Source organism: Corvus cornix, chromosome 4 (genome assembly GCF_000738735.6).
Source record: "Corvus cornix cornix isolate S_Up_H32 chromosome 4, ASM73873v5, whole genome shotgun sequence".
NCBI classification, from domain to species: domain Eukaryota; kingdom Metazoa; phylum Chordata; class Aves; order Passeriformes; family Corvidae; genus Corvus; species Corvus cornix.
In genome coordinates this window covers 16,277,677-16,293,932 of record NC_046334.1, presented here as the reverse complement: position 1 = coordinate 16,293,932, position 16,256 = coordinate 16,277,677, and the positions used below count along the sequence as shown (strand labels likewise).

At 46.6% G+C, this 16,256-nt stretch overlaps 1 protein-coding gene across 10 annotated transcripts in view; it reads right to left on the bottom strand.

Moving 5' to 3' along the window:
* Positions 1-7,314: 7,314 nt before the first annotated feature.
* Positions 7,315-16,256, bottom strand: part of SEC31A (SEC31 homolog A, COPII coat complex component) — a 39,797-nt gene continuing 30,855 nt past the window's right edge. For 6 of the 10 annotated variants that reach the window (XM_039550747.1, XM_039550750.1, XM_039550753.1 and 3 more), the window contains 5 exons: positions 13,772-13,830; positions 11,575-11,847; positions 11,065-11,184; positions 8,919-8,990; positions 7,315-8,065 (listed from right to left, as the gene is read on the bottom strand). In XM_039550747.1, the coding sequence (XP_039406681.1) occupies positions 7,886-8,065; positions 8,919-8,990; positions 11,065-11,184; positions 11,575-11,847; positions 13,772-13,830 (704 nt within the window). In that variant the 3' untranslated portion in view covers positions 7,315-7,885. Of the gene's footprint in view, positions 8,066-8,918; positions 8,991-11,064; positions 11,185-11,574; positions 11,848-13,771; positions 13,831-15,306; positions 15,355-16,256 lie in introns of all 10 variants that reach the window. The other 4 variants (XM_039550745.1, XM_039550749.1, XM_039550748.1 and 1 more) reach the window with 1 other exon arrangement.

The following is a 16,256-nucleotide window of genomic DNA, read 5'->3' as shown; positions in this document are numbered from 1 at the left end:
AAGGTTCCAGTGGCGTTTAATTCTGGAAGCTCGTGCCATCAAAGTAAAAGATGCCTCTGGCGCTAGGGTGGAGCAGGTGTTGGAGAGATGGTGGGCAAAGTTTGCCTGTGTGGGAGTGACAAGGTGGGCACTGGAAACAAACACACAGACAGACAGGCAGCAAGCTGTCCATCGGCAGCGCACACCGAAGGAAGAGCTGCCACACCTGCTCTTTACTCCGTCCCACCGCGGAGGGAGCGGCGCGGTTTTTAGCGCTCAGGTGCGGCTCCGTGGCGCTGCCGTCCCGCTGTGTGCCCCCCGTGCTGCCGCCACCTCCCGCTGCCAGCCCTGCGGGAGAGCAAGGATCCCGGGGTAGCGGGGATGCCGGGGGCGGGCGTTGTTAATGGCAGGTTCAGCGGTGGCAGAAGGGTGGCCCGGAGCAGTGGCAGGCGGAAAGCGACTCACTGTTACCAGCGAGGTGCTTCACCTGCCGCGGAGCGAGAACATCCTGCACAAGCAGCGTACAGAGGGTTTAAGCCGTTAGGTAGGAACCAGACACTGATTCCAGGTAAAATTCGTTTTGAATGCTCCTGGGAGGACTGGAGGGAAGGAGGGAACGGCCCGAGAGTTCCAGCAGCCCTCCGCCCTGGCAGGGACCAGATTTTCCATGATTTACAGCCTGCCATGTCCTTCCATTGCTGCGCCAGGGCTGCAGAAGGAGGTGATTTAACTTGCACTGTGTTTTCCTGCCCTGACCTCCTCCGGGTGCCCAAGGTCAACTGTCAGGCTTATTTCAAGTGTACCCACTACTGATCTAATACGTGATGCTCATTTTCCTTTTTGGACTCTGCAGTCTGATGTTGGGGGCAGGCAGGAAAGAGCACTCCATCCTTTAATGATTTTTCCACATCTCGGTGCCTGAGAGCAGAAAGAAGCCCCCATCCCTTGCACAGCAGCTGCTCCCCAGCTGCTGATGGGCACACCCGCGCAGGAGGAGAGTGCACAGCCCAAGCTCACCTCCACACACCACGGACAGGATGCCCTGAATGTTTGAGGCAGGAATGTCAAGGTCCAAGGTGAATGAAATGGGAATGTTAACCAGGCAGCAAGGAAATACGGGGACCCAGGGAGCGCATGTCTCTGAAAAGGCAGGATGCAACCATTCATCCTGACCTGGTTTTGCAGGCTATTAAAGCAAGGCACAGGATAGATATTAGTCTTGTACACTCAGGCAGATGCAAGTGGCACTGAAGCCTCGCAGCTGCCTTCCACAGGCATTTCCTGTCACCCTGGCAAGAGGCAAACACAAACAAACTGCTTTGCAAGATTTTCAGCTAATTTGAGTCACTGATGAACACATCTGTGAAGGCTCCCCCTGTGAGCCTTTGCACACAATACTCTAAGTTTAATGCCCCACATTTACCTCCAGTTCCCAGCAGTTTGCTTACAGGGTAGCCAACACAGCAGGGAAAGCAGGTGAACAAAGATGACATGGAAAATGTTCTGCTGTGGCCAGAGGTCCTCTGGGTGCAGGGAGTGCTGATGCTTAGGGTGGCAACTCTCGGGTAACTTCTGTGAAGGAGAAGTCCTCGTGCCCCTCTCCAGGTGAAGCTGGCTGCATGCAGAGAAAGCTTGTCAAGAGCAGCAGTAAAACTGTAAGGAGGATATTATGTGGTACCCAGCCCACCTGGCTCCAGAGGGGTCCCTAATGCTCATGGAGTTGCTGGTCCTGATGGAGGAGCAGAGGAAGCCCAAGCCAGACCAAAGTTTCCCCTCTGAGAATGTCATTGCCTAGTGTTATTCCTCATGAGTGTAGCCCATCACTGTTCCCCTGATTCCAGTAATCACTGCTCAGGCAGTGGCAACTCGGTGACAGCATCAGCATTTGTCCCAGGATCACTGCAGTGGCTCTGGGAAGCAGCATATTTTGGGACATGATGCTGTTAAAACTTATACCCTCTTTTAAAAAGCTACCTGGCTCCACAGATCATAATGTCAGGACTACATACCACAGACAGAGGTCTGGACTTTCAGATTAAGACCTTGCTAGTACCCAGAAATGCAAAGAAAAGATTTTGAAAATCTGACTCCTACTTCTCTTGGTAAAAAAATAGTATTGGAAAACACTCAGTGAGCCAGAATTGCCTAGAGAAAAAAACCTGGGGAGCTGTAACCACAACAGCAACAGAGTTAAAAGATTTTCTCAATAAACATTCCAGGGTTCATATTTTTAAAAGCGAAGGATGTGCAAGTCTGAAAAAAAAAAAAAAGCTTGAGTGTAGTTCAAAGATCTGGAAACAACTTGGTTTCGTCTGCTGTACCTAATGGTGAATGTAGATGTGCTGAAAATGAGAACTCAAGGCAGTGTTTTGAGAGAAAGATGACACCCTCCCTCTTGTTTGCACATCCTGCCTTTGCAGGCAGTTCCAGCGGGACTTTCTGTTGTCCTGCCTGTCCGTCTGCTCACTGAGTTTGGCCTCCACTGCTGCAACAATGCCTTTCCTGTGCAGGTAAAAGAGGCACCTGGCACTGAGCTGTGGTCCAGGGGACCTGTAGGTAGTTCTCGTTGCTGTCTTGTGCACTGCCTTCAAACGATCTCACTGTGTGGTCTGCCTCACACAGCTCTTGCTCAAATCTCACTGATGGGTGAGAGGGCTGGACTAAAGACTCAAATCCACTCACAGGAAGCAGGCAAGCGTGTAATTCCCCCTGGGACTGAGCCTGCCTTTCTGAACCTCGCTGAAATGCTCCACCAGGTTGCTGAACACATTGGCACAGGCTCTGAGTAGTGCTTGGGTGCACCCCGCAAGTGATCAGACATCCTCAGCCTCGCCAGCAAGAGAGGGCTCATCCATCATCTGCACCGAGGTGTGAAATGCTGCCCTGGACAGCAGCCTGGGAATACCTCACTGGCAGATTCCCACTGCTGATGGGGACAGCTGTCTCTGTGCCACAAAGATTCTTCTGTGTTGCTGGGAGGAAGGAGGTTACAGGTCACTCTGCCAACACAACTGAGTGTCAGTCAACCAACGCAAGAACAAAGGACAAAGACCTAAATCTTGTGGAGCTTCCTATTCCAGCAGAAACCATCATGGACTTGCAGGGGTTCAGGGTTCAGCACTGCTGCTGGAGTTAGGTACTGCCCCTTAGACAAAGCCTGTTTTCTTTTCTCACTTTGCAGGGAGAAGCACGGGGGAATCCACTCAAACCTGCGCATGGTCCCCACCTGTTTAGTTCTGTGTGTCAGTGCGTGGGTGGGCAGCAGCAGCTTGTCAGGTTGATGCCTGTTTCATCAAAAATCTTTACTGCTGACTAACACGAGACCTACAGGCTCTCTGCCTTACTGGGGTGAGCCAGGCTGGCATGGTCCTCTGGAGCTGAGGCTGTGAAGGGCCTGAAAGGCTTTGTAACGTCTTCACATTTTTTACTATCACAAAGGTTTAAGAAACAGCAAAAACTGGGCACTAATGTTGCATAGCTCCAGAATTTATTTGTCCATCTCCAGTTATTTGACCTGACCATTTACTACCTTAGAAAGCCAAAGGAGTTCAGAGGGAGGCTTTTGCCAGGGTCTGAGAGTGGTGTGGCAGGAGGAGGCAGACACCAGCGCATCTCCATCCCAAGTGGGGCTTGGCACAGCACTGGCCTCACCTCCTGATGGGCCTGGACCCAGCAGAGCTTGGTTTTATGAGTGATATTGCTACAAAGCACATTAGTCTGCTGAGCTAATTAATTTCTAACTACACCTCCTGAGGCAACTGAATCAGCAGAGAGCACATAATTAAACCCGAGATTGTTTTTGATATATTCTGAACATTCTTCTAGAATTCTCTGCCTGGAAGAAAGAAAGAAGGCAACAATGATGAAAGGTTCATGGGAACATTGAGTATCATTTTAATGGCACTCAGTCCAGACTGCTACCAACACATTTCACTGCAGAACTATTTAACATGTCACCAGTGGCCTTTCTATTTTTTTTCTATTCTCTTGCCATGAAAAATGAAGTAATGACCCCAAAGCATTGTTCAAATGAACACTTTAGGTAAAGAAGGAAACAAAGCCTAAAACATCAGAGGGACAAGGAATATGTGATCAGTGTTGGTGGATTGAAGTGCTTCTTGTGTACCTGGCAAAGAATTTGAGCCACAATTTACCAAGGAGCCTTCTGTATGCTGTCCAGGAAGGCACGGACTTACTGGGTGAGATCAGCTGCAGCTGCCTTTTTAGAGTAGTTCTTAATAAAACCCCTTTTAATTAGATGCTCTTCTGGATAACTTGCAGCTCTAAAGCTCATAGGAATTTAATCAGTTTAGCCTCTTTTGGGTGAGGATTGCATTAAATGTATCCATGGATCCCTGCTGACTGGCGACTTGGTGATGTATCTGTTAGATCTGCAGGATTGGCAGAGGAAACATGGAAATGATCAACTCATCATACAGCAAGTCAAGGCTGGGAGATTACCCAGTTGAGACTGGACATGTTGCAACTGTGCCTGCTCTCAGTACATTATTTATTGCATGCCTCAGTATTCTCTGGCGGTGGCCTTGGCCCTTGTTCAAGGCTGAGCGACTCAGCTCAGCACCAGGCACCTCAACAGGACACTGAGCATCCCCTGCAGGGGAGGTGCTGTCACTTGGTGGCAGATATTCGGCTGGATTTCCCTTTAGCTTTGAGCCATTGCTGGCTCTATACCTGCTGCTCTGCCTTTGCAATGGACACTTCAGAACAATGAACACTTTGGAGCTGGGTGGGTTAAAAGGTAGTGGGGAGGGGGGCAGGGGAGGGAAATCTCTGACTCAGGATACCCTTTATTTCCCCTCTCAGGCACAGCAGTGTCCCAGCCAGGCTGATGACACAGTGGGGCTGGTGTTGCTGAAGCCACGTACCAGCACAGTGGTGAATGTGAGGATGAAGCTGAGGACAGCTTGCAGAACTCTGGGGAGTGGTGCCACTGCTCTGCATGCTGGCTCTGCCACGTTTCCCCTCCATAGTTTTTTGGGGAAACAGCTCTGGCAGCAAGACCCCTCTCCCTTGTCTCTCATTTACCCGGTCCGTGTAGCACGTGCTTCCTTCTGGGCAGAGAAAACAAGGCACTGAACAGTGAACCCACATTCCCAATCTTTATGTTTGGGAGCTGCGTTGTCCAGAAGGCACAAGACAGGACAAATCTGATGTAAACCTAGCACAGGCTAGAAAGGCAGCAGCAATTAAAGACAATATCCAACATTCCTGTCTAATGCTGACCTTGGACCTCTGCCAGCAAAACCAAGGCAAATCCATTACAGAGCTTTACAAGCACAAAAAGGTTTTCACTCAAGTGCTTAACTTGGATGTCCTGCCTGCAGCCAGCCCTCTCTGCAGCACTGCCCCTGTTACATCCCCACCTGTTTCCAGCAAATAGCACACAAATGCATTAACTCTGCCCTTCCCTGCTGGCCCTTTTGCTTGGATGGTGACTGCTGAAGTAGCAAGGTACCTCCCCATGTCAGCTGCCATCAGGTAACGCCCATGCTGCTCTGATTGCATCCTTGAATTTCCTTCCATCCCTTCTTCTTACAATTCTGTAGCCTTGGGTGGCTACAAAGAGGAGCAGCTTGGTTGGTGTTATAAAGGTATAAATCTCTTCTCACTCAGTGAGATCAAAATTAGGCTATTTGGGGCCAAATTATTTTACCAGCATAACTTGGCAGGGCTTCATTGCCTTCTGGAAATGAAGATGGCCGTTTGCATTTATCCCATCAGATGGGTGGCTAATTGCTTGGCATTCCTTGAAGATATGAACAGACGGCAGCATAACCAATAATTCATCTCAGCTGCTCTCAGGAGAGAAGTAGCAGATTTTTGCATCCACTCCTGTTACGTACTCAGGCAGTGTAGTTTTCCTGTCCTGAACTCCTGATGATGGCTGAAGTGGAAGACAGCTTTCCTTTCAGCAGGGAGAGGGGATTACTCCATTGCTGACATAGGGTCCAGGCCATGGGGTGACATCAGGGTACTCTTAGGATACTATCACCTCAAAACCCCCCAGTGTTTCCCTCTGATCTGGTGGTCTCATTTTTGACCACTTCAATTTCCAGACCAAACCTACACATGGCCAGCTCAGACCACATTTATTCTCATGCTAACACTACTCTCTAGTTCCAATGAACCCGATTCCCTTGTGCTCTTCACAAGAGGAACAAGCAAAGTTTATTTAATCTCTTCCCATTAAATAAACTCTTCAGTCCTGTCCCTAGCATGTGTGCCTTGCCGAGTCCCTTCTCTTTGGCATCCTCTGTGACACGGATGCAAGTCTCATGAAGGTTTGTGTCATTAAACATTCCATAGCTTTTACAAAGTCACATCTCACACAGGAGATATTCCCAGCCTATTACTCTCACATGCTGCTGCTCGCTCTTGTTCCCAACTTACGATCTTCCAATTTACAGCAGTGCTTTTGCCCACGACCCTGCACCTACTGGAGGGCATCCCCCTTCTGCCACCACCATCAGTCTCCTCAGTTGTCACTGCCCAGAAACGGCCAGCTTCCCAAAATATGGACCAGCTACCTGTCCTTCACAGTGCTTGCCACCCCTCCTGTTCCATGTCCACAACTCCCAGAAACAGAGAGAGCATATGCAAGGCCAGCTCCTGTATTCCTCTAGCATTACCTCCTAGCTGCTGGTTTGGTCCTGAAGTGCTGAGACTTTTTGTTTTCCTTGCTGAGCAATGCATCACAGAAACCTCAGGCCAGCCCAGCACACTTGCTTTTCACCTTGTTGAGGTGGTTTTTTAAAATTTTATTCCTGCTTACCTTTGAATGTGTCTTCTTTTAAAACTTTTCTACCTTGAATCAAGAAACGAGGTACTGCTATACTAAGTATACTTACACAAGAGTACTTGTAATGCTGCTTAGAAACCTGTAACCTAGATCAAAAAATTTACTCCAATTGTTGTTTAGACTCCTCAAATAAGGTAACTCCAAACTGATGGTTTGTGTTCACCAATTTTAAGTTTATGAAGTAAGAAAATGCTGGAAAGGAAATAAAACTGTTTTGCCTGACAAATCTGTTTGAAGTCACAGAAGTCACCAGTGATTTACATTGTTATTTAGATGTTATTTCTTGCAGTGTGCATTGCCAAAGCTACATTCCACTGGCACTGATATTTTAGGGAGTTTTCATGCCAAATTGCTTCTTTTATTTCCAAAATCCAGACATTTCTTCCAACTGCTATTCTTTCTGGGTTCTACACAGAGCTTTAGTGATGAAGTATTCTCATGCCCAGGACACAACAGACAGCAGCCCCACTGTACTCCAGGTTCAAAATCTCTCCATTGCACTTCATAAAGACAAATTTTAATAAATTTACATTTATTGAAAATATCACATTAGCTTTTATTTTGCTCATTTGCCCCAGTGCACAATTAAGCAATTTAACATGTAAATTGTAATAACAGAACTGCAAGCAGCTTCATAAAATGAAAGACCAAATACACTTATAACATGATCAGACTGTTTTTAATCTGGTGGATAAGGAACAGTGGGGTGGAAAGGGAATAATCTGTTTTAGGGTCTGATACACAACCTATCCTGTTGTTTCAACACATACATCTGTTATTAAAAGCCACTGTTTAGCAGTGTAACATGCACCTAAAAATTGACAACGTGGGGCATCATCCATTAAATATACTATTTGTAGATGAGAATCATTAGGGATGGGGAAAGGATTAAAATAAGAAGAAAAGCACCAGGGCTCCACAGCCCTTCTAGAACAAAGTACTTTGCAGGGAGAGTGTAATGCCATTTGCCAGCTCTACTGCGCCATGCTGTGAGGACGAGCGCTTGGTCCATTTCCCGCATGTCTGCCGTAGAAATGCACTTCTTTGGGAAAGCAACCACCAGGGCTTTGCAAGTGCAGGGCTACCTCACACCCCCAGTTTGTTGGCCTGGGTGAGGACGACCTTCAGGACTGGCATGAAAGCAGAGGTCTCGCTGAAGTTGCTGGTGCTGACGATGTGTGTGTGGATGTTCAGTCCCTCCTGGTAGTTGCGGGTTTCGATGCTCTTCACGATGTTGTGCAAGCCACTGATGATGGTTGGAGAGAGCTGCAAGGAAGGCAGGCAAGGTAGGTCAGCACAAAGGAAAAACTAGAAAGAGAGAAATTCTGAGTGTAGCACTTGGTCCTCAGGAAGGTGGAGCAATTAGTTCCTCCTGTTGGAGCCAGCCAACTTCAGAGCTGCACCACACTGGGAACAGTCACTGGGAAGTCTAACAGCAGACTTCAACCAGCATGGACCTTCTCTGCAGTACTGCTACGCCCTGCAAGCCTTCCCTGCCAGCCCCTGGATGCAATTCCCTGGGGTGGGAGACCTGCTGTGACAGACTCTTGGCACCAGAAAAACCTACTGAGCTTTTACACCTTTGGGTAAAGTTAATAGCTCAGCAAACATGGCCTGACAACAAGAGGATTACATCACTCTCATCTTAAGGTACTAAGACATTTAAGCACGGTCCTTTGTTCTGCCAAAGCCTTCTGGAAGGCTTTGGAAAAATTACCAGATCTTCAAAAGTACTTGCACATCTGCCTTCCAGTGAAGTCAGTGAGCCTCCAACATGGAAGTCTCCTGGGTTCTGTTTTGACCCCAGGCTGTGTGTCTCAGTTCCTTCCTGGAGCAGAGAAACAATGCCTGCTGCAAGGAGCTCTGCTCTTTGGCTCAGCACAGCACCACAAAACTCATGACAACCTCAAAACACTGTGAAGTCTGCACAGGTGTGTGGAGTCAAGCACAGTAACTAGCTGTTTTCTAAGAAATCCATGCAAACATCCAATAAATGGATCTGGAGCACACTTCCAAAGAAAAAATGAGCACCTGCTGCATATTGCAGAAGTAGTACTGCACCAATGAAGTCATTGGCCATACGTGATTGAGGGGTGGGGGGAAGTACAACAGAACTTACTGTCTGTTCCCTAAGTTTGTCATATAGAAACTCCAGGCGTTTATTTGCATCATCCAGCTTCCTCTTGGTTTGCTGCAAGAGAAATAAATACATCAAAGCACAGTGATTTTAAGAACCCCAGACTAACCTGATATCATTGCAAAGAGCAATGCAGCACATCAAATTCCTAACGCATAATTTGGATTCATTGTTCTGCACTCTTCTCTCCTGATTTCACTAGGAAAGATCACGTGATATGACTGTAGTTCTCCACACGTAAATGCTCCAGTTGTCTACAGAGACTAGAAAACAGTAGAGGTACACCCCAAAAGCCACTGGTCATTTGCAAACCCCACTGGCATAGCTGATAAGAAAAGTGACAGAATTCTGAGTTGCAGCATGATTTTTTTCCCTATGGTTCATTGAAAAAGTATAGTGGTAATTGGATAAAATTCTTACTGGAATGAAGTATCCAGCAACATCAGCGAGAGCTTAAGGGCACATGCAAGTACTCAAGTTCTAAGTGTTTACAACTCAGTCAATCATTTATGGCAAATCCTAATTATATTTTTCCTCATGTGATTAGTAAAGCCAGCAGTTTGTCTGTAAGTTTTTAGTGTCAATAGAACAGCTAATAGCCTAGCCCAATCTGTCCTTACAGACCCTTTGTGCTTCCATGACTTTTATAAAGTAAACCATCCACTGATGTGCCTGGAATTGTTTTGCCACCAAAATAACCCCAGTACATTCCACCTGGAGCTGCAGCTGCTGGAGAAATGAATTTTTACCCATTTTTTTTTTTCCAAAACAACATCTAAAATTGTAGATTTTACTTCAGAGTAATAAAGTAATAAAGCTTCAAGGTTACAATTGCAGGAGCACAAAAAAGCTGCTGGTCAACAGCAGCAGAAATGTCATCAGTGCACAAGAGTAATGGAACTTCCTCCTATATCAGTCCATGCATGAAACCATCTTCACTTATCCTAAGTGCCATTTTCCCTGGCAACTGGAAACATTTCTCTGGATTAAATCCTGGAGAAAATAAAGCTTGTGGGAATGCTCTAGCTCAAGGGTGAAGACCAACTGATGGCTGCCTGCTGTGCTAGAAATTAGGGAAAGCTGTTCAGATGGCATAAAGGAGAACACAGCACACAGATCTTGGGCCACATGTGGAAAGCTCCTCAGCAGCAGTTATGTCATCAAGGAACTGAGGTATCTAAGGAAAAAGTACCCCAGGAGGAGCAGGTATGAAACCCCCAGTTCTTTTGAACTGGCTAACTCTCAGATAAATGGACCACAGAACATTTGTTTCAAAACCCATGAAAGGTGCACATGCTACTTTCATTTTACAGATGGTCAGCTAGGACAAAGAGGAATAAATGGTGTCTAGGAAACTGCAAGGCATCTCTCCAGCCAAAGCAATTAGGTGGAAGTGCAAACTGGTTGTTCTCCTCGCTCTTTTAGTGCCCGTTCCCATTTTCCCCTTTAGAATGTAATAGCTGAGCAGTGCCTGGATTTGCTCTGACAACAACTGATGTGTACAGTCAGGGTGGTGTCTCTTGTCTCCCTGGGCTGAAACACTTTCTCTGCCTAACAAAATCAGAGAGACTTAAGAAGAAAGCAAAATGTGTTGGTAGTGCAGAAAAGCAATCCCCAGGTGCAGATGTGAGTGGAATGCTTTTGCCTTCTTTGTCTGGCTGGGAGAAGGGGCACTTAGAGGAAGAAAAGGTCAAAAGGAATACAGTATACACTATATATACACACACACGTGTATATATGCTCTCTACAGCCTTTAAATAAAGGATTTTGAGCAATTGAGTGATACTGAACCAAGAAGAGCACAAGTCTGTGCTGCTGACCATGCAGATTCAGTGCACAAAGCCCTCTGCACACCACCAGCACCACCTTGTAGCATGTGGCAGGCACAAGCTGAACAGTCAGCATCTGGGCTTTGTGGTGGCATGTTATTTACTGGCCATCAGAAATAATTGAGAAGCTTTGGGAGGGATGGCTCATTTACAAAGTACTGGCTGCCATGGGAAATGTTTTTCCTATCCAGCTCCAGTGGTTGTCTTAAAGCTGTTAATCTTCCCCTTTCTCAGCTAACTGTTGCTTCCCTTTGAAATGAGTTTGTTATCAGAAATCACACATCACAGAAGTCACCTACCGGATCGGAGGCAGACAGCAGGCACCTCTGGATGAGAGCTTCAAATGTAGTCTTCAGAATAAGGTGCTCCTCAGGGATGGGCTTCTTGGTGATCTTCTCTGTTGGCAGTGCCTGCACGTGCTGAGCAACAGAGAACAGGTGAGACTTTTCCAGGTCACTGTGCCCACATGTTGTTTTCAGCTAAACTGAGTGGCATTATTAGCTAGCTTGGCACAACTCCTATTTCTTCCCTGTGGGTGTGTGGAGGTGACTTTACCAGCACCTGCTGTTGCTCCCTCTGGGAAGGTGTGGAAGTTGCAGAAGGAAGCAGCTTATTGGCCCATACTGACTATAGGATTAGTGGCATCTAGGTGAAGATTACAGTACCAAAATGCCAGCACGGCACACAGCCAGTGCCTAGAAACTCCACAGTACACTTTGGAGCTACAAGAAAAGCCTGGATAACAGGATCCTGCCTGGCAGGCTCTACTGATGGACAAACAAACCCATGCAGTGCTGGGGCTACGTTACCTGGATGGCATTGCCGATTGGGGCCCCCGGGGCCCCCTCCGTGCTGGGTTTGGAAACAGTGGGTGACATGATGGATGGCCCCAGGGGCTGGGAAGCAGGCTGGAAGCCACCCTGCAGCACCATCTGCCCTGCAGGGAAGAGTGGAGGCTGGAAGCTGGGTGCACTGCTGGGCGGTGCCGGAGCCGGGGGCTGCTGCATCTGAGCCTGTGGATCCGCCAGCGGGTTCATGATGGGGGAAGTGATGGGGACTGGGGGCAGGAAGTTGTCAGGGACCTGGGAAAAAAGCAGGGCATTTGTGTTGGTGTGGCTGCTGCAGGCACAGCACAACACCCAGCTCTTACAGACTTCCCAAACCACAGTAAGTGGGAGCACTGGATACAGACGTAACAGGGGCAGACAACACAGGATTGCACTCTGGCTAACCAAACCCATCCCTCGGGCTGCACAGCAGGAACTGCCTTGGGGCAGCCCAGCCAGCCCCTGGCCACAAGAGGTGAGTGCAGCCACCTCGAACCAGAGCCACTCTCCCCCGGCCAAGGGCACAGACCAGAGATGTGGCAGACTAGCACTATTAGAAGAGAAAACTAACCCACACCTACATCTATTCTTACTATTGGGTCATTATATTTAGACTTTTGTGTCTCACTTTCAAGGGTGTATTTTTGTCCATGCAGTACGTAGGTCGCAGCCAGCAACACGCCCCAGTAAAGCTTCTGAAAGCTTTCCAAGCTTCTGGCACACAGGTCTGCACTAAGGCAGATTACCAGGGCATTTCAGATTCATCCCTAAGCATCTGCCAGTCTTTACACAGGGGTGTTTCACAAACATTTGGAAGAGGGAAGAGACAACAAAATGAGCTTCTGGCCTCTGCTACACATCATGCAGGAATCCAAACAACAGAAAAAGGGCTTCCATGGGAACGTGCACACTTCTTTGGGTGTGCACGGAAAAAAAATATTACAGAGCCCTGAATGAACAACCCTAGAATTAAGATAGTGGTTTCGGACAGCAAAAAAAATATTCCCAATCCAGCAACAAAGCCAGTAATAAAAGAAATGAATCACAGCAATAAACTTTTGAATGGTGAATAAGTTCTTAGTTAGGAGGAAAACAGCTGAAAATTATGGCTTGACGTTCCTTCTATTTTGTAATAGTGCATGTGGTGAGTCATTTTATAATATCCTAAACCACCCCTCAGACAGTGGACAAAAGGGAAACAAAAACAGAAACACAACTGACAGATTTGTTAAATACCCAACAGGGAATGCAAGGAGCACATTCCTCACTTAGAAGGAGCCAACCCGCAAGCCTTGGCTACAGCAGAAACTCTGGCTGTGACACACACACACACACACACACAGAAGTAGCAAAACCCTGTGTGCAGAAGGCTGCCTCTTGAGCTCTCAGCTCCAGCAGTCATTCTGACACTAAAAGTTCTCTAACCAACCTCCAAAAGGTTTTTCACCTTGAACTGCAGAGACCAAAGGGAAAGGAAGACTTCTGCCTTCACCTTCACCCAGATCTTATCTTGCCTGCTCTAACTTTTTTTGTTCTCTGCACACTTTAGACACTCCAGACTAACTCTTGCTTCCCAGGGTCAGAGTGGTGGATGACACTGACTGCTATGGAGATACTCCAGGCTATAGCAGCACCAGGGGATGAAAAGGCTCACTCTGCTCCATGCCAAGTGTTCCCAGTTATCCTGCCCTGCTGCAATTTAAATCCATTTTGCAAAACTACATTATCTCCATCATGGAAATTGTCTTACTCTCAACAGATCTCTTAGGGTCAGACCCTTCATCAGGATAAATTGCTTTCAGCTCCAGCAACATCAATAATCTATAACAATTTGCACAGACTCCTCATTTTACCTAAGTATCATCTCCTGCAAAACTCTGCTGCTTTCCTGCAGATGTAAACAGTCAGAAGTATTTGCTTCAAACCAGGAACAATGTTGTTATTAACAACCACAACTTCAGCAAAAACCCACCATCTCTTTAGAGGCTTAGATATTTGGAGAGGGATAATGCGTATTAGAGACACATTAAGGCCATTTCTGCTCATGAGGTGCAGCTTTTGTTTGCTGCTAACCCTTCTCTTTCCTTATCCTGCCAAAAGGTTTCCCAGGAGCAGCTTAAACAATTGCTTTTCAAGTGACCAGCACTCAGCTGTGTTGAGGTAGGACTTCCTAGAATACCTTCTTCTTCTTGGCAGCTCTGTTCAGGGTGGGAGGGTCATTCCAGCCGTTCTGAGGCCCTGGGACGAAGAGAAAACAGAGACTGTAAGTACCTGGGAGGAGGTGATGCCTTCTTGAGCTCAGCTGAGCCAGCTCCCTGCCATGGCTCTACTGGCAGAGCCTGCCCTCTCCTGTCTGCTCCTCTGCCCTTCCCTGAGGGCCAGAACAGCTCCTGTGCCAGCCAGAGCCTCTCAACATCCCTGCCATCAGGCCCTTTGGGCTCCGCACCCGCTGGGCAGGCTTGGGATCTTGACCAAGTGTTCTCAAGTTAATAACTTCATTATTAACTTTTCCTTCTCTTGCAGGAAGAAAGAGCTTTGAGCAGACATGCCCTTGAAAAGGGCCTACCATGCCCAAAAAAGCTCTGCTACACAACCTGTGTATGTGAAGAGAGCTTATCCGTGACATTTGTACATGAAGTTCCCCAGCAACACCACACAAAAAGAAGAGGCATAAGAGGCCTTAAACATTTCAGGCCAGATTCACCCAGCCACCTTGCAAACATAAAAGAGCTACAAGCCCAGCTTTCCCCTGCCAGCTACAGCATGGTTTTGGGTGCTTTGTATCCCCAAATCAGAGCAGAGCTGCTTGAGCAAGGTGGAAAAGTCTGGCTTTCTGCACCAGGGGTGATTTGTTTGAAACTGGAAGAAGCACAGAGGAGGTCTGAGCAGATTCACTCCAAGTCTGGGGTGCTGCTCTGCACCAAACCTTCTGTTCTCCCAGGAAAACAAGCCCCCTGCAGCTGTGAGATTTGCACCCCAAAGCTCCATTAGTGCATTAGAAAGAGCTGCCCATCTCCTCATGGAGCACATGGAATCGGGCCCACGGCATTACATCCAGGCATTACCGGGGCCTCCCCGAATAATCAGGATTTATTGCACAAAGCCACAAAAAGCCAGCAAAACCAAATCCCTGCTCAATGGACTTTTTCACCACAGTGTTTTTCACTTAGCAGATGATGAATTTACCTTAGACTGCACAGCTTAACATTACTGCAGAATTTGCTCAATTTATCTGAAATTTCATTTCTCCCGAGCTTTTGTCAAGCAAGTTCCACATCCAGAGCATCTTAAAGGGGTAAATGAAAAACTATTTAAAACCCCTTTCACGTCTGCTTTCTCTTTAACCAAAGGCAGTGCCATCTCCTGGCAGCCTCCTCTATTCCTTCCTATCCAGAAAATCCTAGACTATTTCAGATACAGGGAGTCCAACTGATAGGAGTAACATGTTAAGAAAATCTCCCAGACTGCTACTGCTGTTAATTTCCTGGAATAATTTGTATTAAAAAAGGAAAATATTTTAAAAGAATTTGTTTCTGTGGTTAAAAACTCCAGATATATTGTTATTGGTTTCAATTAAGGAATTAAAAATCAATTTGATTAAAGCCTAATTGGCAAACAGCATCACACAATGTCCTCTAAAGAACGTTTGCATAACTGATGTCTGTTCAATTAATTTCATGTAGTGGCTATAATTATTTTCAGGTTAGGTGGTACCTAGTTCACCTGCGAAGGGAGAGGCCTGGTCTTGAGATAGTAGACTTTCTGCAGACAAAATGCAAAGATAACTAAAAAAAAAAAATTCTTCAAAAATAATTAAGCAGTTGGCCTTTAATTTTTGACCAGCAATTTAGTTTCACAACATGCATCAGCAGAAAAAAACACCTAATCTAATTACTATGCCAGCTTGGAGACAGGTCATTTGTTCAAACCCCCCATGGAATTCCTTTTGTTCACCTTCCCCCCAAAACAAGCCTGTTGCTCTTTCCATGCAGTGAATCAGTGTTTCTAGTTGTTTATAACAAATGTTGCAGGGTTCTGGCCCATTTTCTTATCTCTTCGGGTGTTCTCATTTTCTATTCCAGTGCAGCTGACAGACCATTACTCTTAGCCACAATCTTCTCCACACCATTTTACATTCCAGAAAGCTTTTTGATGCTTGAAGTACTTGAACTTAAGGTGGATCTCCAAGTATTTTCTCAAATCAAGGCACACTCTCAACTGCATGCAGCCCAGCAACCCAAGTATGTTCACACATCAACCTTACACTCACACACAGAGACACACTGCCTGCTCAGACTGAGCAATAAATCCAAATGGCAAAATGCAGCCAATAAAGCCCACACCATTTCAAAGAGTGAAGGAGCTTTGGGGATGAGGTAACTCCTGTCCCTGGGGTTGGCCTGCTCATAGGTCTGGTGAAAACCCTTCCTTTAGCTCAGAATTGGTCTACTGCATTTTCAAACAAGATTCAGGACGCTGAAAATTAGAACTTCCTTGAAAGTAGGTTCAAAGATCTATCACAAAACAAAGTGAGAAGGGTTGAAAATAAAATTAAATGTGGGCTTTTCTTGCTTACCGAAGCTCTGAGCACAGCTTAACATATTGATGTTATATACCTTTGCAAAAAACCAGAAAATATTTACAGAACTCTTTCTTTTTAAGTG